General features: G+C 36.2%; 1 protein-coding gene across 1 annotated transcript; it reads left to right on the top strand.

Moving 5' to 3' along the window:
* The first annotated feature begins 16081 nt into the window (after window positions 1-16081).
* On the top strand, window positions 16082-17044 carry LOC149178619 (uncharacterized). Its single transcript, XM_089422174.1, has one exon. The coding sequence runs from the start codon at window positions 16082-16084 to the stop codon at window positions 17042-17044; it is 963 nt and encodes a 320-aa protein (XP_089278300.1).
* Window positions 17045-24710: the final 7666 nt, after the last annotated feature.

Raw genomic sequence — 24710 nt, 5'->3', positions numbered from 1 at the left:
ATTGTTCCGGATCCACATTTTTCTCTTTACCCCGATGTTTTTAGTAATGACGATCTTCTCCCTCATAGTATCAAGTCTATTCCAACAGAGGGTTATTCAAACGAGACATCAATGGGTTTCCGAAATAAAGAGACCACTATATCACAGTCTACGATTCATATCAAGCAAGAGCTGCCTCATCTCCCTTGTCTAAAAACACATAATGAAAAAGAGGAACCTAGGGAAAATTGTAAAGTCTTTCGTGATAATTGCTTTGATAATTATGATGATATTGAATTGTCGCAAGTAACTCAACTAGGGTCAGATTATAAGAAACATCTTAGATCAGAAACTGTTCCGTCTAACCCTCATCTCAAAGCAAAATCTCATTTGAATAATTTTACTATCCGAGACGATGCTCCTATCTACGATTCATATCCAGAGGAGATCTCCATCCCTGATCGCAATCATGATTTAATTCCTGATTCACAGAACCCGGCCAGTTCTTGTGAAAAACACAGAGTTTCAAGTAACTCCCAGACGTGCGACACCACTGTATATATAGATACCCAATCATTTCTTTTTCACTCACTTTCATTTTGTACAAAATCGGACTTATTTTTAAATTTTCAGAACTTTGATAGATTAGATTCTGGCGATTTATATATAAAAACTCTCATTTCAAACGAAATCGCTAAAAACTCAAAGTTAACAATCAACGGGTTACAAGCCATCGAGATTAAACAACCTATTTCACAATTCGGCTTGTTATCCTTTCTATTGAAAGATCACCGATTTACAAAAGAGATTCATCCCAATTTTTGTGATCCAATAGTTACTCAGTTGGAAAAAACCTATCATGAGAAGACGAAATCAGACAAGATTCCAACTAAGTTTATGGGTTCCTATTTCCTAGCCAACAATTTCTATCCAAGGGGAATTCAATTCTTTTTACTGATGCTTGGGAGACCCATACGGCTAGGAATAATAATGAATCGTTGGTTCCATTGGAAATATCATTTTTCTTAGTTATTTCCTATTTTTAATTAGAGTAGGAGTAGCGGTAATTTAGATAGGATATTAGTTTTGCTTTCAATAATGATAGGCAAAGTCAGTTGTATTCTCTACATGACCCTAGATAATAATTGCCTATCCCAAATAAAGTTTGTTCTGGCTAAACAGTATTTGACCTTTACTCAAGAAACCTTGTCTCTGGTAAAGATTTTGGAATTTCGGCTCTTGTGAACAGCTAATCTGATGGGAATCCGGTCCTTATTGTTAATAGATCTTTAACCCAGAGATGATGTTGAAGTTCAAACCCGGAAAATTTTAAAGAAAGCTATCTCAGTGAGGAATTCGTTTTAGATCAGCACAATAAAAGGTATCAATATTAGAATAAAGATTCTCTGTGAAAACAGCCATTATCAAAAGTAGCCCTATCATTGTCGTCCAGAACTTTCTTAAGGAAAGAGAATTTGACTTCCTCCCTGCTAAAGGAAAATGCAACATTCAGAGGAATGACCTAGAAAGATGCCATATCTCAAAGAATAAGAGGTCTCATCACGAGCCGACTTATCATAATCACAGATATTATAACTTGCTGACTTTGCCAAAACTGTCTACCAAAACAGGGCAACGACTCAAGATCGTTGTGATCAAAAGACAAGGGGTCTCATCACGAGCCATCTTGTTCAGCAAAAGTATAAATCAAGTGAATGACTGTGTCATAATTTGGCCACCAAACCAAGACATTGTTCTTTAGAGAATAAAAATAAATAAAAAAGCATCAAGAAAGGGATAATTCTTCTTAAAAAGTTGCGAAAACCTGAAGCAGGATAAAGGATCATTCCTGGATAATAGGTAACCCTGTCGAGGCTATGGACGCCTGCTGGCAGCAGTGGCTCTACCTACGACAAAGGGGCATTCTTAAAAAGGGGTTGATACATAAAGGACACTTTATTTTGTGTTTTACAAGACCAAGTAATAACTGATCTAAACTCGAAGACAACCTGAGAAGGCAAGTAATTGGAATAGAATGGGGCTAAAACAAAACATCATTGACGCTTTGAAGTATTGTTTGTTTTTATCTTTTTCTAATAAAGTTCGAATTCCCGGAGAAATTTTTTTAAAGAGCCTAAAAATGTCAATAGAAAAAAGAGCAGAGATAACTGGTTCTCCCAAGTGAATCGCCAATTGTTGTGGCCAGCAACAACCCCCCTCGTTCAATCTAGTATCAGCTACGATGCTAGATTGAATGGGGACCCTTAGTTAATGTTTTTGAAAAAACATTGGTTTCTTTCGAAATCACAAGCATAAGCGTAGGAAAGGTCTCTGATACAACTTAAGCCTAGACCTGTGTTCATAAAAGCAAATCCTAAGATTGCTTCACAAAAAGAATCAAAGAGATGCCTTCGTTTCACCTCTAAAAACCAATATGCACATCGCCTCGGTATTAATGAACAACATCGCATCGCAATACACTAGCATCCATAAAGAAAAGCTTCAAAGTCCGCCGATCTGCGATGTTGCGATCGCGCGATCGCATATCGCAGAAATGAGGCTGGGCACGTTGGCAAATATTTGAATCATTGCGATCTGCGATATGGCGATCTGCGATGTTGCGATCACTAACCTTTGCGATCGCGCGACATGCGAGGATGCGTTGGCAAGTCATAAAAGCGCCTTAGTACGACTCCTTCGCGCACGCCTCCCAAAGAAAATCCACTTACTATAAACTGACTTGGAAATTATGCGCTTTTAATGTTAGTAATGAATTAGTTGTCAGTTATTAAGTGGCATAAAGATGCGTGCCTTAATGCGGATTTTTTTCATGTAAGGTGGCGTATCTAATCTATCTCTTGCATTTAAAACTCTCCCATCACCTTTCTGATCAATCTTTCCATTTTCGTTCGTAACCTGCAGGAGCAAAGTGTGAAGGCAAAACCGAACAGAAACGCTAAGCGAGATGGGGAAGAAGAACAAAGCTCAGAGCTCAGAGACAAGGGAAAAGAGCAGGGGCACCCAAGATTAATGAGAATCATAAGGAACTGCTCTTCAATAAGTGGGACGAACAAATCACACAGGCGGAACAGGCAGCAGAGTCAGCGGTGACACAGGCGAGCATACTTATCGACTGTGTAAATGAAAATTTACACAGGGCCAATTTGATTTCAGAGTCCACCCCGGGGTACTTACCGAGTGCGTTACAGTTGGAGGCAGAATGGAAGCAGAAGGCACAGGAAAACGAGAAGACAATTCAGGCATTGGCTAGACTAAACTGGGAAAGTTATTGGACTTACTTAGTTAAGCCCCACAGCCAATGCATGACCATAAGATGCATCATGAACGCGGCCGAGAAAGTAGCGCCAGCTCTTATGGATGTCGTTTTCGCAGCCCAGTTAAGCACAGAAGTCGGTCAACCGACTCTTCTCAAGCCCATGCTTGAAAACTGCAATTTCAGAGACCAAATTAAGAAGTAATTTAGTTTAGAAAGTTGTTTTTTCTTGCTTTTTGAATTAGAAAAAAAGGCGGTCATTTGAGAACTGTGTCCTAAATTTTGTAATAATACTATTATTAGGATTAGATAGTAGTATTTCAACCCTTCTCATTGCATTGGAGGAGGGTCCGGAAATCTGTCAAAAAACTTATCCTCAGAACATGCACTTCTGCACCCTCAGAGGAGGTTTTTGATGAATGGATGGATCGAGATTTATTTATGTTTGCATTTTAATGTCTGTTACTGATGTTGCACTTCTGTACTCTTAGCAGATATTAGAAACAAGTAGAAGTAAATCATTATTGCTTGAAGTTTATTAGTGAAATCAGTCATAAATGGTACTTTTATCTCTTCACTAAATTCTGCTAGTATCCCCAAAGTGATATACAGCTGAGTTCTTTATATGTTACTGTATGAATTTCTGTATTACCATTTGGCACTTCTGTACGGTGGAGTCATTTATTTATGCTTGGCATATAGAAAACTGATTATGCGATATGTTGTTCACAACTACTTTGCCTAACTTCTTATGCAGAATGGTTTATCTTTATCAATTTATATTCTGATAACAGTTGAATGATCTTTATTACCAGCTGTTGTTAGAAATCTTTCTAGATCGCATAACAAAAGAGAACACCCCGGGTTAGCGTAGATTAGATGTATTGTTTTCTCTTCATTAGATCACATTAGTATAGAAGTAATCTAGCTGTTAGAATTAAGACTAGTTCAGAGAAACCTTTTAGATTAATATCATCAAACTCTACACACACACACGCACACCCTTCACATTGGGAAACTGGTCCCATTACCCCCAGTCGGACCCGCTACTCCAAACGGGCAAGGAGCCACCAACCAGGTTCCGGACCGGGTGGGTATCCCCCTTGTTGTTGACCCGACTTCGGGGCCCTCAACAGGATCACAAATCTATATCTATAGAATCATAATTCTATATCTGTAGATGACTATTTGATCTATGTACATGTAATGAAAGTTTATAAGTTGAGCATGGGAATGCCTCCCTCAAATAGTTCATGAGGAAAGTCAGATTATCATGATGTATTGTATTGTAATTGATGCAGGTCGCCTTCCGTTTCAAAATTTCTGATCCTCATGATAAAGAATTTCACCCGACATAGATATTTATGACCTCATACTTTAGGGGGCAACTATTACAGGTTTATTTGGGCACATCAATGCCAACTTACATGTCGATGTTATTAGGGTTCATCAACCCCTAATATAGTTGTTACATGCCCTAAAGAAGTTAATCATTAGGATGCCTCACTCCCAAAGAAGTTCCATCAAAGAATACATCCAAAAAGTGTCTCTAAAGAGATCATTGCAGGAAGCCTTTTATCAGGCTGCAATGCATTGCAGGTACCACATTGACTAAGTGCTATGCATCACACTTAGTCCCACTTTAGCCTGCGATGAGCAAACTTGGGCAAAGTTCTGGGAAGGTTTGAAGATTCCCTATCCATGGGAAACCTCTAAAAGCTTCTCAAGTGCCACCTGCCCCTTTGAGTTCGCCCAAGGATGACAAAAGGAATTAGGAAACATCAACCTCCTATCTCCCTCTTTCATGGAACCAATTTCTAAAAATAGAAAGGCATTTATCATCATCATTGATGACCCAACCTCCTTCACTCATTTATAAGTAGATCACACATCCAAGAGATCTAGAGGCTGAATAGTTCTAAGTTGTAAAGAGATGTAATGGTTTTAGTATTGAGTCTAAGTATTGTGGTAATGTTGGAATGCCTTATTGCTAATGAGGTGAAGAAGGTTTGAAGCTAGAAGGATGACACTGGATCAAACTCATGGGTTGTAATCCTCCTTTCTATCAATAAAGCTTTTCAACATTTTTCCCTTATGTTTTTGTAATCTGTCAATGCATTCATATGTTTATCATAATTTCAATTCTATGTTATTTATGAATAATAGATCATTATGCTTTGACGGGTCTTTGTTTCTATAATTACACAGGTTCTTTCCAAGCGAGTTAAGTACAGAAAGGAGAAGCGAGATCGGTTAAGGGAGAGAGGGATCAAGCGAGAAATCAAGCAAAAGTTGCAGGTTGGTTCCTTATAGTCTTTCTCTTATCTATCGTTTATAGGAAAAGTAGTGAATTGTTTTAACTGTTGTTTCTAGGTTAGCTACCAAACCTAGAGGGTTAGCATTTTTTAGAAGCACTAATTATTCCCAAAATAGTAGGTGAAGCAGTGCAATTTAAGAAGAAGACCATATGCCAACTACCACCTATCCATATGATATTTCTAATGAGATTCCTTCGGATACAAAAGTACAACAATGTATGTTACAAAGGTGCATAGCTAATTATTAAAAATTGAAGAAATATCTTGCGAGTTTGGAGCTCCTTGCAGAGAGTCAACAAAGCTTAGAAACAATTGTGCACTCGCTAAGTTCATTTCTTGTTATTTACAAGAAACTTGGGCCAACAACTAATTTCTTTATAGATATGATGAGACGTAGAAAGGAAGCAATGATGGGTCCCAATAAATGGGGGAAGGTAAGTAGAAGCGTTATAAAATCACATGCTAAATCTATGTTTAATTTTAAACAAGAGCCGAAAATAAAGATGCTCAAGGTGCAATATTTCAAGCACCTTGATATAGCCCACCATTTGTATGATAGGTTCCTTGCAGCATATGGAAAGATGCTTTGGAATGACGAGGTTTCACATTATTTTGAAAAATTCTTTTATGCATAATTCTTTTTAGATATGAGACCTGATTATATAGACCTTTGATCTAAATTTTATGGTGTTGGGAGAGGTCAGACATACAAACATAACAGTGCATTAAGGGATATTGAATTGCCTCATCCTCTGTCACCTTTGGTACCTCAACCTCCATGTATTGTACCTTTGCGTTTGGAAATGGATGCCACTTCTCAGATTGGTCGAGAAGCAAGGGATGTCATTATATACAAAATACAGTCTACATTGACTGGAATTTATGTCGGTCTAAATCAACAAAGAGCACGAGCTGATGGATATGCTAATTTTGTATATAAATTAGATGGGGATATAGATAATATGAATATTGAATAGGTTAAAGGATATGCAAAGGCTTGTTGTGATGGTTGGTAAGACCTAATTGGTCATGAGTAAGAGGGCATGGGATCAGTATGTGTTAATGTTTAGGGTGGATATTTTAATGTAATGTAATGTAATGTAATGTAATGTATGTGTTAATGTTGATTCACATACACTTTGTAAAAAATTTCAGAATGTATCAAATGTTCCCCATTTTGAGTTAAGTCATTTGTTGAACATAAATTTAGATAGTATCATGGTCCCAGGTTAAGGTTCTAATTAAGAGATGTTGAGAGATGTTAGTATTTTTTGAAGAGTTCATGTTGACACTATTTTCTTACTTTTCTTATATTGGTATTGTGAAGACATATTTTTAAAAGAAATAATTACATATATAATTAAATGTTAACAAATTTCGATTCCATCTAGCATTCTCAACACAATGCCACTCTCTTCCTCCCTATTAGGAGATGTGTCAAATATTTGCTTGTCAGAAGTATTGAATATTTCACTTTTGTTTTGTTATAAATTGAAGCAAGTTTCATTAAAAAATGAGATCTCTATCTTACAGTTTTAAAATTTTTGAATTTTAGGTTTGTGGAGACAATTTCCCTTCTCCAGGGACATTAGCAATGGGGATAGGATCGTCTACACAATTTGAAAAAGTTGTAACAATTTTTTTAATATTGCGAGTTTATGCATTTTCATGTGCAATTTTAATTTTTTAATATATACATGTACATGTATTGTATAGGGCATCCATGAGGGCACAATGCAGGGGGAACACCACGAGGTATTGCATGGAATTTGAAACCTTTTATAATTTTGTTTTGATGATTAAATTCTCATTTAATTTTAAAACATTAAAATTTAATTTTAAAGTACACAATCTTATGTATATATGCATATTACACATGTTGTGCAGGGCACCCATGATTCTAATGAGAGCACGAGGATGTTGATAGATCGTATATTTCAACGAGATTCTCTTTGATGCAAATTTTTATTTGACAGCCTTTTTATTATATTTACTTTTATCATGATATAAATTTTGGACATATTTAAAGTAAAACTCTTTATTATGAATTGATCTCTTTGATGCATATTTTTATTTGACAACTTTTTATTATATTTACTTTTATAATGATATAAATTTTGGACATATTTTAAATAGAACTCTTTATTATGAATTGATATTTAATATGCTAATTTTGGAGTTTATGTACATTTTGCATGATGATTCTTATAATGTTAGTAGAACATAACATGGAATTGGCTTCAAATTCTTAGATTTTGTGAAGTTGTTTTTTCAAGTTGTTTAATGAATAGTAAAAATGTAAATTACAAAACATGGTACATATTGCATTCATGAATCTTATCATGGTGTAGATGTCTAAAAGATAATCATAACTTAAAAGTACATTATAAAATATGGTATACATTTTCTATTCATGAATACATCATCATCTCGTATATAATATTTCTACTATAGATGTGGGTTGATACTTAACTTTTAATACAAAGTTGTTTAAGGAAAACATACTACAAAATTGCATTATAAAACATGGTACATTTTGCGTGATGCATGGTTTGATGCTTAAAGGTTTTATATTTAAGTTCATGGATATGAAGCAATGAAAGTATTTGCATTTAGTTGGTATATTTTGCATGATGATTATTATAATGTTAGTAGATGATGAATGTTGGGCTTTTGTTTTCATGTGCTAACTTATGTTCCTCTTCTTTATCGTCTACAGCTGTATTTGTTAATGTTCTTTTAAAATGAAATTTTAACACATCACGAAAGTAAAAGGTCTTGGAAGGGTCCTTCTTCACACTTGGACCTGGATCTTCAGACACCATGGCATGGAAATGCTTGAAAATCAAAGTGTTTAGAATGATGTCGAACCAGGACCAGAGTGTAGATTTTGTCTTCCTGATCGTGGAGGTGTGAACGGTTCGTCAATCCGAGTCCAGATGACAAAGTTATCGCGAAAAGTGTTAGCCTTAAGTTCCTTTGAAAAAGGAGGGTTTTTCATAAAAATGGATTTAAATCCTTTATAAGGAAAATCGCATCGGGAATCATGCCAAGGGTGGACATAAGGCAGGCCTTTGGAACCTCCGATTAGTAATCTTTGATTAATCGAGATCGAGGGCAGGCAATCGGAGATATCGGAGAATTAGGTTATGTGATCGGTGGTCAAATCGGTGATATTAGCGCTGTGAATTGGTGATGGAGGATCGGCGTCAGAAGAACCCAAAGGGCGAGGACCAAGACCTTGGGCTGATTGCCATTGCGATTGGTGACCGCTGATATCGGTGATTGGAACAATCGACGATCAGCGATCAGCGTTGGCAGATGCCAAAGGAAGGACCCCATGTTGAAGCTATAGTGATAAGTAATTAAGCGCAGACCCGATGGGCATTATAAGGCTGATTTTATAAAATTTGAAATCTGAACTTTCGAATTTTTTTAATGTTTCTCAATGTTTTTTGGGTTTTTGTATTATCATTGTAAAACGATAAAAAGGATATTTTCTTAAGTTTGTTGTGCCCGCCGATTTTTCTACACAAACAACTTCTATTATTAACAAAGAGGCCTCTGATTTTGAACGCTCTTGTCCCAAAATGTGTTATAGAACACGATGGGTAACAGGGATTTAGAGGCGGCGTGCCAGAGGGAAAAGGCTAGAGAGACAATGTCAGAGAGCCCGAGCGCCTGTGCTGGGGGGTGTTACAGAAGTCTGACTGCCAGAGACCTCAATTAGGAGGTTGCACCCGATGGAGAGCCGCAAAACAAAAGGGCCGGGCAAAGACAGAGATAGCCACAAATCTTGATCAATCCAGAGTGTCAATACACCCCAGGGAGTCACAGCACTTGAAATTCAGGCAGATTCATAGGGATACGATGATAAACCCGAGTGCTATAGGACCATATAGCCATACAGCTAGAGAACGAGAAGACCCGAGTGATTCTTCTCTTTATAATTGGTTATGTTATGTTCTTGTTGATCGATTATTTTCTTCTATGATCAATTCCTCTTTATGATCGATTCATCTTTTAATTAATGCTTCTATAACTGGGATGCAGAGGCAACGTGCCAGAGGAAAAAGGTCGGAGAGACAGTTCCAGAGAGCCCGAGAGCCTGTGCTGGGGGGTGTTACAGAAGTCTGAGTGCCAAAGACCTCAATTAGGAGGCTATGCCCGATGGAGAGTCGCAGAACGAAAGGGTCAAGCAAAGACAGAGATAGCCACAGAGCTTGATCAATCTAGAGTGCTGGTACACTGCATGGAGTCACAGCACTTGAAATTCTGGCAAATTCACAGGGTTGCGATGATAAACCCGAGTGTTATAGGGCCAGATAGCCATAGAGCTACAGAACGAGAAGACCCGAGTGATTCTTCTCTTTATGGTCGGTTCTGTTCTGTTCCTGTTGATCGATTCTTCTTCTTATCATTTCCTCTGTTGATTAATGCTTCTTTGATCGATTCTTCTTCGATCGCTTATTCTTCTTGCATATTGATGCCACGAGATTAGTGTTTCAGCAAGCTTCAACACTTTGACAATTGCTTCAGAGTGGCGCTTCTTCATATGGCCATTCATAGTGAGGTCGTAACAGATTGGTAGCGGACTATGCCTGTGCATTGATAATGTGAACAGATGTTCAACGTGGATTGTTTTATCCACTTCTTCATTCACATCTTCAGATGGCCCGTGGTTGGTGTGAGGTATATGATTTATTCATATATTTCTTCTTTTACATTATGTTGCAGATCCTTGATTGATATTGATGCAGGATCTTCTTTATTTTCATGTTGTCATGATTCCTTGCTTCATGTTATGAGGAATCTTCATATGATGTACTTTATGCTTTGAGATCCCTTATTGTATATTGCCGGGATACTATTGTTGTCATTGTGCATGTGTTTTGTTTTAACATCCCTTTTTTGCCTTGTTGGTGGGATGCACACCATGCATGTTTTTGTATCATATTGATAGGAGTCTTTTGATTGAGAGTTCTAGTTGTAGAACATCTCTTAGAGCCACTCCTGCATGAGGGCCTTCTTCCTTGTATGATCGAGACATCATCTCTTGTGTACATCACTTCTTTTGACAGCACCTAATGCAGTGGCCTACACCACCTTGACTGGGGCCCAGAGACGTAGTCCCTCCTGGATGAACTCTGTTATCAATGGCTTTTGTTTTCATGTGCTGATGAATGTTATGTTCCTCTTCTTTACTGTCTACAGTTGTATTTTTTAATGTTCTTTTAAAATGCAATTTTAACACATCATGAAAATAAAAGGTCTTGGAAGGGTCCTTCTTCACACCCCGACCTGGTCCAAGTGGCATCAGAGCAGGTCTTAACATTGATGTGAATTGCAGTGTGAACAATGGAACATGCAATGACAGAGGATGAAAGAGCCATGTGCGATACCATGCTCAAAATCTCCAAGCAAGTGGAAATTGTGTATGAAATTCTATAGAAAGAAACAAAGGAAAAGGAGCGGTTACAACTTCAGTTGAAAGCCGCAGAAGAGGCCATGAAAGAACTGAAGAAAGATAGACATAATCTTCAAACCGAGAATGATGAATTGAAGATGCGTCTACATGAAGAGAAGCGGGAAAATCAAAGTTTTCTACTACAACTACAAGCAAAGGGCGAGGCCTTAGAAAAGCTACATCGAGACCCATGTGAGGTAAAAAGTAGTTCTCCATCTTCATGTATGTTCCTTAATGATGATTTTGCTATGTCTGAAAATCATACCACAGGAATTGGCTCCAAACTGCTAAAGAGAATGGGATATAAAGGAAAAGGCTTGGGCGTTAATGGCCAAGGAATTGTCAATCCCATCCAAGTAGAGGGATTACCCCGTCAGGCAGAACTTGGGTATGTCAGGAAAGAAGTTGGGGAATGCGCTGAGATAGTTTGCGATCCACCAACAACAGATGATGAGCAACCCTCATCAATTCTTTCCAAATCGAAAGAGAAGGTAAAAGATGTTGATTTCCTTTCGATTTCATCTTCTGATAGTATGATGTCTGTTGGAGATTTGGAGATCCCAATTACAGGGACAAACATGAGGCTCCTTACAAAGACAAGGCACGAGGAGAAAGAACTTGGTGCTAATAACCAAGGCATCACTCAACCTTTGGAGGTTATGCATGAACCTCGATTTGCAGGCTCGAGGTACACTAAAGGAGAGTGCTCAAAGGTGTCAAATTCATCTGAGACATCGTCGAGGAAAGAGAATGATGGGAAAACATCCCCATCATCCCATGGCAGTTTCCATTGCAGGGAGAGAGCTGAGGCAAGCTCTCATCACCATACTGACATCAGAAACAGCAAAGGAAGGTATAATCACTTTAGATCATTGAAGGTTCATTTTGATCATGTTGTTAATGATGAAAAAAGATTAAGGCATCGAAAAACATGCTCTTTTTTTGGTTTACCTAACCATACCTTTTCCAGGTGTTGGAAAATAATGGCAGCACTCATGAGGCATGAAAAACCCTCTCGACAGCATGAAAAGAAACAGGTTAAGTAGGTATGGAGGAAGAAAACCTACTGCAGTCATAGTGACAGAAATGGCCATCAGAGAGCCACTTGTTGGAAGCTCCATCCAGAGCAGCTCCTTAAAGATAAAGCGTCGGTGCGTGAACCAGGTAAAGCAATCGTTCGACCAGCAAAACCACCTCAACGAGGTGACCCATTCACAAAGATAAGTGAGAAATGGTTTCTAGACACGTTGTTGTTTCATGGTCAGCCTTTTGTAAATCATTTGTTGCATTTTAAAATGTAAAAGTGATGTTGTGTTTTCCATCACTTGTTCAGCAACAATGATGTCTGGTCTTATTTGGTGTCGCATGTTAAATTGTGAAAGTGATGTCGTGTTTCCATCACTTGTCAAAACAATAATGTTTGGCCTTATGAATGTAAATCATGTATTGCAGTGATGATGTGTTTTCCATCACTTTTTGAAGCAACCATGATGAGTTGGCAATGTTGTCGTAGCTGGGGTATTACGTCTATCTTGTTGTAAACTTGACCACCGAGTATGAGTTATAAACTCATGGCAAGTATGGGACGTTTAGGTCTTTAGTTTGGTTATGTTATTCAAAGCATGTAATTTGTGAAATAATGTACTACAGGTTGTAGAAGTAGTAGGTGTCATCTCGTCACTTAAGGCTCCGAAGAACAAAGGTGAAGGAGATGGAAGCGAGACCTTTTCAGGACATTTGTTATGTAGACAGGGTACAAAGAAAGATGCAAATTACTTGTTATGCTTTTGGAGGACCAAAAGCTCCTCAGTGGGGAGGATTGATCCAGGTGGATCTTCAGACACCATGGCATGGAAATGCTCAAAAATCAAAGTGTTTAGAATGATGTAGAACTAGGACTAGAGTGTAGAGTTGGTCTTCCTGATCGTGAAGGTGCGAACGGTTCGTCAATCTAAGTCTAGATAACAAAGTTATCGCAAAAAGTGTTAGCCTTAAGTTCCTTTGAAAAAGGAGGTTTTTTTTCATAGAAATGGATTTAAAGCCTTTATAAGGTAAATCACATCAAGAATCATGCCAAGGGAAGACTTAAGGTAGGCCTTTATAACCCTCGATCAGTGATCTCCGATTAATCGGGATCGGGAGCAGGCAATCGGCGATGTCGGAGAATTAGGTTATGCGATCGGTGATATCGGCACTGCGAATCGGCTATGGAGGATCGGCGTCGGCGAAACCCAAAGGCTGAGGACCAGGACCTTGGGCCGATTGTGATTGTGATTAGTGATCTCCAATATTGGCAATCGGCGATCGGTGTTGGCGGATGCCGAAAGAAGGACCCCAGGCCAAAGCGATAGTGATAAGCGATTAGGCGCGGACCCGATGGGCATTATAAGGTGATTTTATACAATTTGAAATCTGAAATTTCAGATTTTTTTAATGTTTTTCAGTGTTTTTTGGGTTTTCTTATTATCATTGTAAAACGATAAAAAGGTTATTTTCTTAAGGTTGTTCCGCCCGCCGATTGTTTTACACAAATGGCTTCTATTATTAAGCAACAAGCCTCTGATTTTGAAGCGCTCTTGTCCCAAAACGTGTTATAAAACACAATGGGTAACAGGGATGCAGAGGCGGCATGCTAAAGGAAAAAGGCTGGAGAGACAGCGCCAGAGAGCCCGAGAGCCTATGTTGGGGGTGTTACAGAAGTCTGAATGCCAAATACCACAATTAGGAGGCTACGCCCAATGGAGAGCCACAGAACGAAAGGGCCAGGCAAAGACAGAGATAGCCACAGAGCTTGATCGATCTAGAGCGCTGATACACCGCAGGGAGTTGCAACGCTTGAAATTCTGGCAGATTCACAGGGCTATGATGATAAACCTGAGTGCTATAGGGCCTGATAGCCATAGAGCTACAGAACGAGAAGACTTGAGTGACTCTTCTCTTTATGATCGGTTCTGTTCTATTCCTGTTGATCGATTATTTTCTTCATGATCGATTCTGCTTCTTAGCATTTCATGTGTTGATTAATGCTTCTTTGATCGCTTATTCTTCTTGCATATTGATGCCGTGAGATCAGTGTTTCAGCAAGCTTCAACACTTTGACAGTTGCTTCAGAGCAATGCTTCTTCATATGGCCATTCATAGTGAGGCCATAACATATTGGTAGCGGACTGTGCCTGTGCATTGATAATGTGAACAGATGCTCACTGTGGATTGTTTTATCCACTTGTTCATTCACATCTTCAGATGGCCCATAGTTGGTGTGAGGTATATGATTTATTCATATATTTCTTCTTTTATATTATGTTGCAGATCCTTGATTGATATTGATGTAGGATTTTCGTTATGTTCATGTTGTCATGATTCCTTGCTTCATGGTATGAGGAATCTTCATATCATGTACTTTATGCTTTGAGATCCCTTTTTGCATGTTGTTGGGATACTCTTGTTGTCGTTCTGCATGTGTTTTATTTTAACATCCCTTTTGTGCCTTGTTGGTGGGATGCACACCATGCATGTTTTTGTATCATACTGATAGGAGTCTTTTGATTGAGAGTTCTAGTTGTATAAAATCTCATAGAGCCACTCCTGCATGAGGGCCTTCTTCCTTGTATGTTCGAGACATCATCTCTTGTGTACATCACTTCTTTTGACAGCACCTAATGCAGTGGCCTACACCACCTTGACTGGGACCTAGAGACGTAGTCCCTCCTGGATGAACTTCATTATCAATGGCTTTTGTTTTCATGCGCTGATGAATTTTATGTTCCTCTTCTTTACCGTCTGTAGTTGTATTTGGTAATCTTCTTTTAAAATGAAATTTTAACACATCACAAAAGTAAAATGTCTTGGAAGGTTCCTTCTTCACACCTGGACCTGGATCAGTTTTTTCGAGTTGTTTAATGAATAGAAAAAATGTAAATTACAAAACATGGTACATATTGCATTCATGAATCTTATCATGGTGTACATGTCTAAAAGATAATCATAACTTAAAATTGCATTATAAAATATGGTATACATTTTCCATTCATGAATACATCATCATCTCGTATATAATCTTTCTACTATGGATGTGGGTTGATACTTAACTTTTAATATAAAGTTGTTTAAGGCAAACATACTACAAAATTGCATTATAAAACATGGTACATTTTGCATGATGCATGGTTTGATGCTTAAAGGTTTTACATTTAAGTTCATGGATATGAAGCAATGAAAGTAAATTTGCATTTAGTTGGTATATTTTGCATGATGATTCTTATAATGTTAGTAGATGATTCTTAGGTTTGTTGAAAGTTGTTTTTCAAGTTGTTTAATGAATAGTAAAATTTCAAATTACAAAACATGGTACATTTTGGATTCATGAATCTTATCATGGTGTAGTTCTTTAAAACAATCATATAAGTATAAATCATTTTGCATTCATGAATATATCATCATATTGTATAGAAAGGCTACTATGGATGTGGGTTGATACTTAACTTTTAATATAAAGTTTCTACCCAACTTTTGATACCCTTTGTAATAGTTACAATTTCCCCATACCATATTTTAAAGGGATGTATGTTTCCAATTAAATGATGAACTTTAGATTTGGGACAGTAAGTGGTGGCCGAAGATAACCATATTCGCATGGCTAGTTGGAAAAGAAAGAATCCTAACATGGGATAAAATCTAGAAGAGGGGTTTCTATGGACCATCGAGATGTAGTCTCTGTAACATGGGAATTGAAACCCAGGAACACATCCTGAACAACTGCCCATTCGCCCGGCATCAATGGGAAGAGATTAGAACACTCTTTGGAAAGTCAAATAAAGACCCCAATGACATAAAAAAAACTATCTTTCAATGGGGCAAAGGACAATTCTCATGTAAAGTTGTGAGGAGAATCTGGACCATCGAGATGTAGTCTCTGTAACATGGGAATTGAAACCCAGGAACACATCCTGAACAACTGCCCATTCGCCCGGCATCAATGGGAAGAGAATAGAACACTCTTTAGAATAGTCTTTCTATGGACCATCGAGATGTAGTCTCTGTAACATGGGAATTGAAACCCAGGAACACATCCTGAACAACTACCCATTCGCCCGGCATCAATGGGAAGAGATTAGAACACTCTTTGGCAAGTCAAATAAAGACGCCAATGACATAAAAAAAACTATCTTTCAATGGGGCAAAGGACAATTCTCCTGTAAAGTTGTGAGGAGAATCTGGAACCTGTCAGTAGGTTTTGTGATATGGTCTCTATGGAAGGAACGAAATCGAAGGATTTTTCGGGACAAAAGCAATCAACCAGCAAGAATTTGGAAAGAAATTCTTAAATCTATTAGAGAAACAGTTCTGGCTGAGGCCTGGGAAGAGGAGGATTGGAAAACAAACCAGGAGGAAGGGAAAATTGTATCTAAATTAAATATGGGATTCGACATGATCTACCCTAGAAAAGAGAAACAGCAGGGAACCCAAATTCAGAGTCCAGATCAGTTTAGATACCCCAGGGAGAATTTTATTAAGTTGAACTTTGACGGGGGGCCGGCAGGTTTTGGGGGAATCTTTAGAGACAGTGAGAAACATACAAGATGGGTGTATGCGGAATGGGGAGGAGAAATGACTAACAATGAAGCAGAACTATGGGCGGTGCATCAAGGATTAAGGATAGCAGTGAGGAACAGATATATGAATTTGGAGATAGAAGGCGACTCGCAGGTAACAATAGAGATGCTCCGCAAACTCAATGACGGGAGAAACTGGGAGCAGGTAGCTAGAAGTTGGCGGACAGCTGGGATTATCCAAGATGTGGCAGAATTACTAAAGAGAATAGAATACAAAATTATTAATCATGTTAGGCGAAGGGGAAATAAGACAGCAGATCTTCTGGCTAATTGGGGGAGTAAGGAATCGGAAAGGAAAATTGACAACAGCTGGTCTACAATATTGAACAACCCGAGATGGGTAGAACTTAAAACCATTATTACTCAAGACCATAATGAATCCGAAACCCAATAAAAATGAGATCAAGAGACTCCCAATCGGGCTGATAGTGGCGGCGTACAGGACACTTAATGCAGAGCAGGTAAGAGAGCATGACAGAGCAAAAGAAGATCAGGCAATGATGACCAGGGACAATCGGATTACCGCAAGGGATATCATTTCAAGGCAGGTAGATGATAGAGTAATGATGGAGGAGGGTGGGAATGACAGGATGTCAGAAATCAGACAGGGGTATGGCAGTACGGAGGAAAAGAGAAAAAAGGCAAGCAGGGAAGCAGATAGCAAGCGAAAAGAGAAATGGGTAAGTGAAGTAAAGGGAAACCGGAGGAGACGGTGGCATAAAAAGGGTTTATGCGGCTGGGCGAGGCAAATGCTAAATGACGTGACAGAGACAGAGCGAAGAAGTAAGGTGGCCAGAGCTCTGGAAAGGAGAACAGAAGGACAGAGGAGATCGAAAATTCGAAGAGACAACGCAGAAGGGGAGAAAAGAATGGCAACGAGGAGATGGATGAGAAGCGATGAGGAAGGAGCTAACAGAGGTCGAAGAGACCAGGAGAAGAGAGGGAAAGGATTAATGGAAGGAGACACAGCAGAGGAAATCCTCATTGTCCAAGACGACTCAGAAGATGATGTAGAAATGTTTGACTCAGACCAGGGGGAAGGAGAAAAAATGTGCGAGAGGATGAGCAGGTTTGCAAAGTTAGGGAGGGAAAACGTCCAGGAGAACAGGAAAGATGAAGCCTGGGGAAAACAAGGACGAGAAGGAGAAGGGGAATTCATAAGCACTTCAGGCGTGAAAAGTAGGAGAGGCAGAGGAAGTTATAGAAGCATAGGAGGCGCAGGAGGGAGATGCGGACAGCTCAAAAGAGGAGGAAGAAGAGCGTCCGGAAATAGGGAAGAGCATGCAACAGGATCTGTCAGGAAATCTAGGAGATCCATGGGGAAGAAGATCCAGTTTGCTGAACGAGCCTACTGTGAGAACACTAACAAAGATATCAGAAGGATAATTCAGCAGTTAGAAGAGGAGGCAATACAGGGACAATCAGACTCAGAAATGGAAGACTGGGAATATCTCCTCCCGGATCCAGGAAACACGAGAGGACGCATGACTTTATACAAACAGACCCTTCATGTCTATTGGATAATGAAGAGACTGCTAGCCAAGGCAATGGAACAAGTAGCCATGGAAATGGCAGAATTATCTCAGGGAATCCCAAATCTGAAGAAGGAACTACAGAACATTCAAATCACCTTGTTAATGCAGGATAAAAAAATGGAGGAAATACAGCAGCAGATAAAGGCAAGCAACCCAGGTATCAAGAAAGAGGTGGATCAGCAGGCAGGCACAGCGGACCAGTAGATGAAGATATGTATTTCTGTAGTTTTAAAATCTTTTGATCTTAGATAGTTACCTGTAGTTTCTTTTTGAAATTCAGAATGCAGACAAGAAACTGTAGCAATCTTTATGAATGCTTAGTATATAAAGCATGGATAGAAAGAATTAGGACCTTCTATTTTTGGATGGCTATTAAAAATTTAAGGTGGCCAATAAACCCGGTTTCCCCTCGGGGCGGGTTGAGGCCACCATGATTATGTAGTGGTTTCAATTCGAAGTAATAGAAAAAGAATGGTCTCTACCTAGCTTACAAAAAAAAAAAAAATGATGAACTTTAGAATGCACGCCATTTTGGATTTCATTATTACCCACCAAAGTTCTCATGGATCAACCTTTGCTTGGTTGTTCTAGTTAACTTCCAATTCTTTGTTTGATGCAAGGTTTCAAGTTATAGTTTGTGAGTTTAATCAACAATAAACATTATTTAAAACATGCTACATTTTTCATGTTGCATGGTTTGATGCTTAAAGGTTTTACATATAACTTCATGAATATGAAGCAATGTTTGTAAATTTTCATTTAGTTGGTACATTTTCTATGATGATTCTTATAATGTTAGTAGAAGATAATAGGGATTTGGGTTGGTTCTTATGTTTTGTGAGGGTTTTCAATGAAAACAACTATAAAATTTCATTATAAAACATACATTTTAAATTACCTTCTTTGTTTTAAAGTCTACTTTAAGATACTAGATTCTTTTTTCATGAAATTTGAGAAAGATTAGAGATTGAGAATTAAAAATTGCAATGTTGAATCAAATGAAGTTGCATTAACCTCAAAAGTTGCATTAAAGTATTTATGAAATTTTGAAATATTAAATACTATGTGTGGAGCATGCATTGTTACTTTTAATAGGTTTTGTATGCAACACAATAAAATGAATTTTTGTAATAATGCATTTTCTTATGGTAATGTGATTTTAATAAAGTAAATAATGCTACTAAGATAGCAATAAAAATATTTGAAAAGATAAAATGATGACATAAAAAAGAAAAATGCGGTGCAAACATGGTGAGTGTACAATAAACAACAAACAAGAAAATTGTGATATGCTACATCACTACATTATAGTAGTATTTGGGATCTTTGAATTTATTTTTAACTTAACAAAAAATCCACCATGTTAATGAAAACGATTTTGTAATACTCAATACTAGTTAGAATGGAAAACTTAAGAGTGCAAAAAAAGAAAGGATAATGTAATCTACTTTAAATCTTTTCAAAGATATATACAAGGAGAAGATATTGTTGGGCAGCTCAATTAAAAAAATTCTAATGGAATGCCATCCTTAATGATCTGTTCATGGTTAGATTTTGACATTCTCCATTTTTTAACTTTTGATTTTTTTCTTGATTGAACTTCTATCAACTTTATGCGCATTGCACACACTAAGTGACTATATTGACAACTTATGGCATCAGGTTGATAGCCTTGAAAGTAAACATGACGCTTGATTTGATGAGTTTCTTGGAAAAAATATCCTTTCAGTATAATAGACCCTCTTTCATATATAAAACCGTTATCATCATAGTCCTCCAATAACTTCATCTTTCATTCAGTGCACCACATCAAATAATACTTGACATTTTCTATGTTGTTAATGGGTGCAACTATAACAAAAACATCTCTTGCACAATAAAAAAGGTGTAAATTCAGATCATAATTAACAAGAAATTAGTTATCAACATGTACTTGATTTTATTATCTATTTAGATCTATATTTTAACTATTATCTAGATACTTATACACAATGATTTGAAAAACATAAAACATATATATATCATTTGAAAGCAATTGAAATGTTACCTTCTCTAACAAGATCATAAACTCGATCACCTTCAGATGACACTATAGTCTCCTCTGATTCCATCTCTTCGAAGCTTGCAAGCAATATTTCCACATTTGTATTAAGTTTTGTGTGTTTCCAAGCTTTTACATACACATTGTTTTCACAAACATCATTAAATTGTGTGTCCTCTATGCAAATAGGATTAAAACCAGATTATTTTCTTCTATCAAATACAAATGCATTTCGGTACTCTTTTGTTTTAATTGAATACAATTTTCGAGTCCCTTTTACTATTTCAGCTTCATATGTAATCGATCTATCTACATCTTGGACTCCAATATGACAAAAAAACCTATAGTAAATTCAAACAAAAATTTAAATATGTTATTTAGTTTATATATCAAAGATAACCATCGATCAGTTATTTAAACTATATAATTTATAAATGTTTAGAACTAGAAATTTAATAAAAATGATCATATATTAAAAATATATATAAGTTAATGTATATGTACATATCTATGTACCTCCTTTGATGGGATAGTCTTATGGATTAATGCAGAAATGCACCATTGAACAACTTTTTTAGTTGAGACAAGTCAATTTACAGAGTGGTCCATTTGATATCTTTGAAGTGCTCATTTCATACATGCCCCTGCACGATCATGTTCTCCTTTTCCATGGCCAGTCTCAGAGAAATTCCTACAATATTTAATGATGGTTTTCATATGAAGATGACACAACCAAAATAATGATTGTGAAGATTTGAATTGACATGGGCATCCATCTGACCATATTCAATGTTCATTAAATTTTATTCCACGACCTTTCAATGAGTCATAAATATTTTCAAAGAAATGTTGTTCAACATGTCTATATGGAACATGGAAAATCATAGAGACTTGGTCAGAATGATAAAATTCACTATGTAATTCATTTTGTGCAACAAATGTGTAATTTTCTGCAAAATCAGCTATTGAAAAAATGGTCCTTGGTGGAAACATTTCACGATCTTTTTTGAATTGCAAGTTTTTCCATTGAGCTCTATGAGAATTCTTGATGAATTTATAAATTTTTGTCTCAAACTTCTTCAAAACCTCTATCATAGAAATTTCTTCTTCTTGTAAATCAATCCTTCTAGCACTTGTACTACTACTTGAACCAATCAATGTATGGATATATTCATATCTCTTCCATTTCACTTTTATGTTGGACAATGATTGATAATTCATATCAATAGAATATTTTTCATGAAACAAAGTAAAATTTCCACAATTATCACATTTTTTACCATCAACAAACTTCTTTTGGTAAAATAATTCATGATTTTCTCTTCCACATAGAATTTTAGATATGAAATCATGGATAGTGGAAGGAGGAGGTGAATTTTTCTAAAATGTTTTACCAAAATTAAGGAAGGTGCCATAATATAACTAAAAGTCTACATGATAACGGAAACAACAAGTATTTCATACATTGATAGGTTTAACATACCATGGTTTTTGTTGCACAAAAGCACTGATTGAGACATTAATTCCACGATTCTCTTCTATGAACTTATTGAACAACTCTATCTAAGTGGTGTCCAAGATATGCTTTGCATGTTCTTCATACTGATTTCGTGCTATTCTTCGTTGCATCACATCCCTTACTTTTGATGAAACACACGAATGTTTCATCCAATATTCATATATTATTGCATTAACATCTTATCCAAGTTTATCTTTGTATGGTTGCCTACAAATAATTGTCCAACAAGCAAGCTCATCATTTTCATCTATTTTAATCGAAATTTCTATGCTTGTGCAATGTTCCTTGCAAGGTCCTTGATGCTTTTGCCATAGATTTTATTAAACAATTTTCTTTAGTACTTGATGAAACCACTGCCTTTTGTATTTCTCTATGTGCATCTAGATCAATTTTCTTTTTAGATATTCCAATTGATTTTAAATCACTATTTATATTTTAAATCACATTTTCCTTCACCTTTTTATCTTTCATTGATTTTTGAATGCCCAAGAGTGTTGTAGCTTCTTTTAATTTCTTTGATGTTAAGAGACCTCTGAAACTTTGAGCTTGAACCATCTCATTTTCATATCTGAAGAACTTATCAATAATGAGCTTAACAAGATATCGTATAACATGGTCAACTTTCATATCTTCATATGTGTAAGTGTCGACATTTTCTAACATCTCATCATCAATATTGATTTCATCTATATATATGAGAATTTAATGTAAATGAGTATAAATATACATTAAAAAATAAAGTTCATGAAATTGAAACTAATAAATATGTATAATTTCAAAAATACTTGACATATATATACAAACCTAAGCGTGATTCAACTTCTTCACTTGAATCTCTTTCAACATCATCAATCATTGGTTCATTTTATTTTTCACTTTGGCTTTCAATATTTTCAATTTCATCATCAATGTTATGAGGAAAACCTCTCTTTGTTAACATTGCAAAACATTTTTCAAATTAGTACATCAAATAAAAATTAAATTTCACAATACACTATTGAATTTTAAATATAATATATAATATCTAAATTTACATACCTGGTTCAATTTGTTGAGATTGATTTTCCATTTCAATATTTAAGAGTTCTTCCTTCTTTTTGTTGTAATAGTTTCTCAAGTATTCTCTATGAGCCTCAGTGTCTCTAATTCGATAATATTTTCTCTTGCAAATTCTTCGATTTCCCATGATGATTCAATCTACGTAGATTTTTAAAATCAAGCCCAAAAATTTCACATTCAAAACCATCCAAAAAAACTCACTTTCAAAATCCAGCAAAAAAAAAATCGACTTTCTAAATTCGGTCTAAAAAACTCACTATCAAAATTCAACCCAAAAAACTTACTTTCAAAATTCAACCCAAAAGAATTACTTTCAAAATTCAGCCCAAAAAGCTCACTTTAAAAATCCAGCCCAAAAAAATTTTGTTAAAAAATTATATTCAAATAAGTTTGCTATTCAAAAGCTACAAATGAAGAATGTGAGTACGAAAATGACGTTTCGATCGAGTTTATTTAAACGTTCGACCGAAACAATTCTATCAGAGGGTCACATCGTTTCAATTTCATGGCCAACGAAAAATATGGATAGGTTTTTCAGTCAAAATTTTTAAAATGTTCAGCCAAAACACTTTTTCTATTTATCTTGATGTTTGTTCACAACAAAAACCAATTTGATCGAAAATTATTATTTTTTTCGGCCGAATTTTTTTTTCAGTCGAAAACTTGCAACTTTGCAAGAACTCGCCTCATATCACCTTTATCCAAGTTTGGAAAGGTTAAACTCTATACAATATGGTGAATTTAGTTTCAGAGCCAATATCAACATTTGCATAATTGAATATACTTTAAGTAGATATAAATTCTATGAAATTTCATAGATATTTGCTAATTTTAACTAACTTTCTAGTAAATTGTGTGCAAAAAAACTAAAGGTCATGTATCTTCCAAAATACACTGTAAAAATATACGGGAAATTTATGGTGCATTACGTTGGTCCTTCTCTTTAATGGGTAGTTTTAGATTTTTAGTTTTTAACTAATATGTTGAGAAACATGATGATATGTTAAACATCTTCAAAATCTACAGCTTTTTCATATTGGTTCAATTCAAGAAATTCTAGTAATTATGATGTGCATATGTTGGTTTCATAATTATAGCCATATCGAAGTAGAGTGTGTCTAAATTTTTGAAACATATTTTTTTTTTCAAAAACACAATATTAACAAATAATGCATTGGTGCCAAAAAACATGAATTTTTATGAATCCCTTGATTTTTAAAGAACACACAGTGAAACAATTGCTAAGTTGACATATCAAATATGAATAAAAATATTCTAAAAAAAAAGAAATAGAAAGGTAATAAAAATTTTGACAAGTTTTATTTTTACTATAAAATGAAATTCTAAACAAAAAAAATTACTTTGGCTTGTCGAAAGTTGAAAAAATTCTAAAAATGATATTTTTTCACAAAAAATCGCCAAAAGTGTAACTCAACTTCACATTTTCACTTTGGGACTCATAAACAAAGATAGTGATATTTTTTGAAATTTTTTGGTTGTGTATATTTTATGATATTGATTTTTTATTCAACCTCTTTAAAATTATTTAAAAAAAATTCAAGCATTATGTTTAAAATAAATTAGATGAAAAATATCATATGAATTCGAAAATGTCAAATTCATATGCCATTGGATAGAGGATTCCTTCATGAATCCAACATGATCAACTCCGTCACCTAAGGACAAATTTTTCCCTAAGTCCGCTAGGGTACAAAATGGTGTTGTAGAGAAATCTGCAAAAGAGGAGCTAAATCTTTGTTTTTTAGGCCCTCAACAGCTCGATCGAGTGTTTGAAATTTAAATTTCAAATGGCTCGATATAGGGTTTAAGAAACCCTCGATCAGGTTAAATAAAGGCTCAATCGAGCTATCATAATTATCTAAATAAAAATAAAACCTCTCAATAC

The sequence above is a fragment of the Pinus tabuliformis genome, chromosome 4_1 (genome assembly GCF_031772625.1).
Source record: "Pinus tabuliformis cultivar Carrire ecotype Pingquan chromosome 4_1, CPIR1, whole genome shotgun sequence".
Taxonomy (NCBI): Eukaryota; Viridiplantae; Streptophyta; class Pinopsida; order Pinales; family Pinaceae; genus Pinus; species Pinus tabuliformis.
The sequence above is the reverse complement of the archived record's forward strand: the minus strand, read 5'-3'. Positions and strand labels throughout refer to the sequence as shown.

Coding starts and splice junctions, on each gene's coding strand:
- LOC149178619 (XM_089422174.1), top strand. CDS start 16,082: ATGGGAATTGAAACCCAGGAACACATCCTGAACAACTACCCATTCGCC.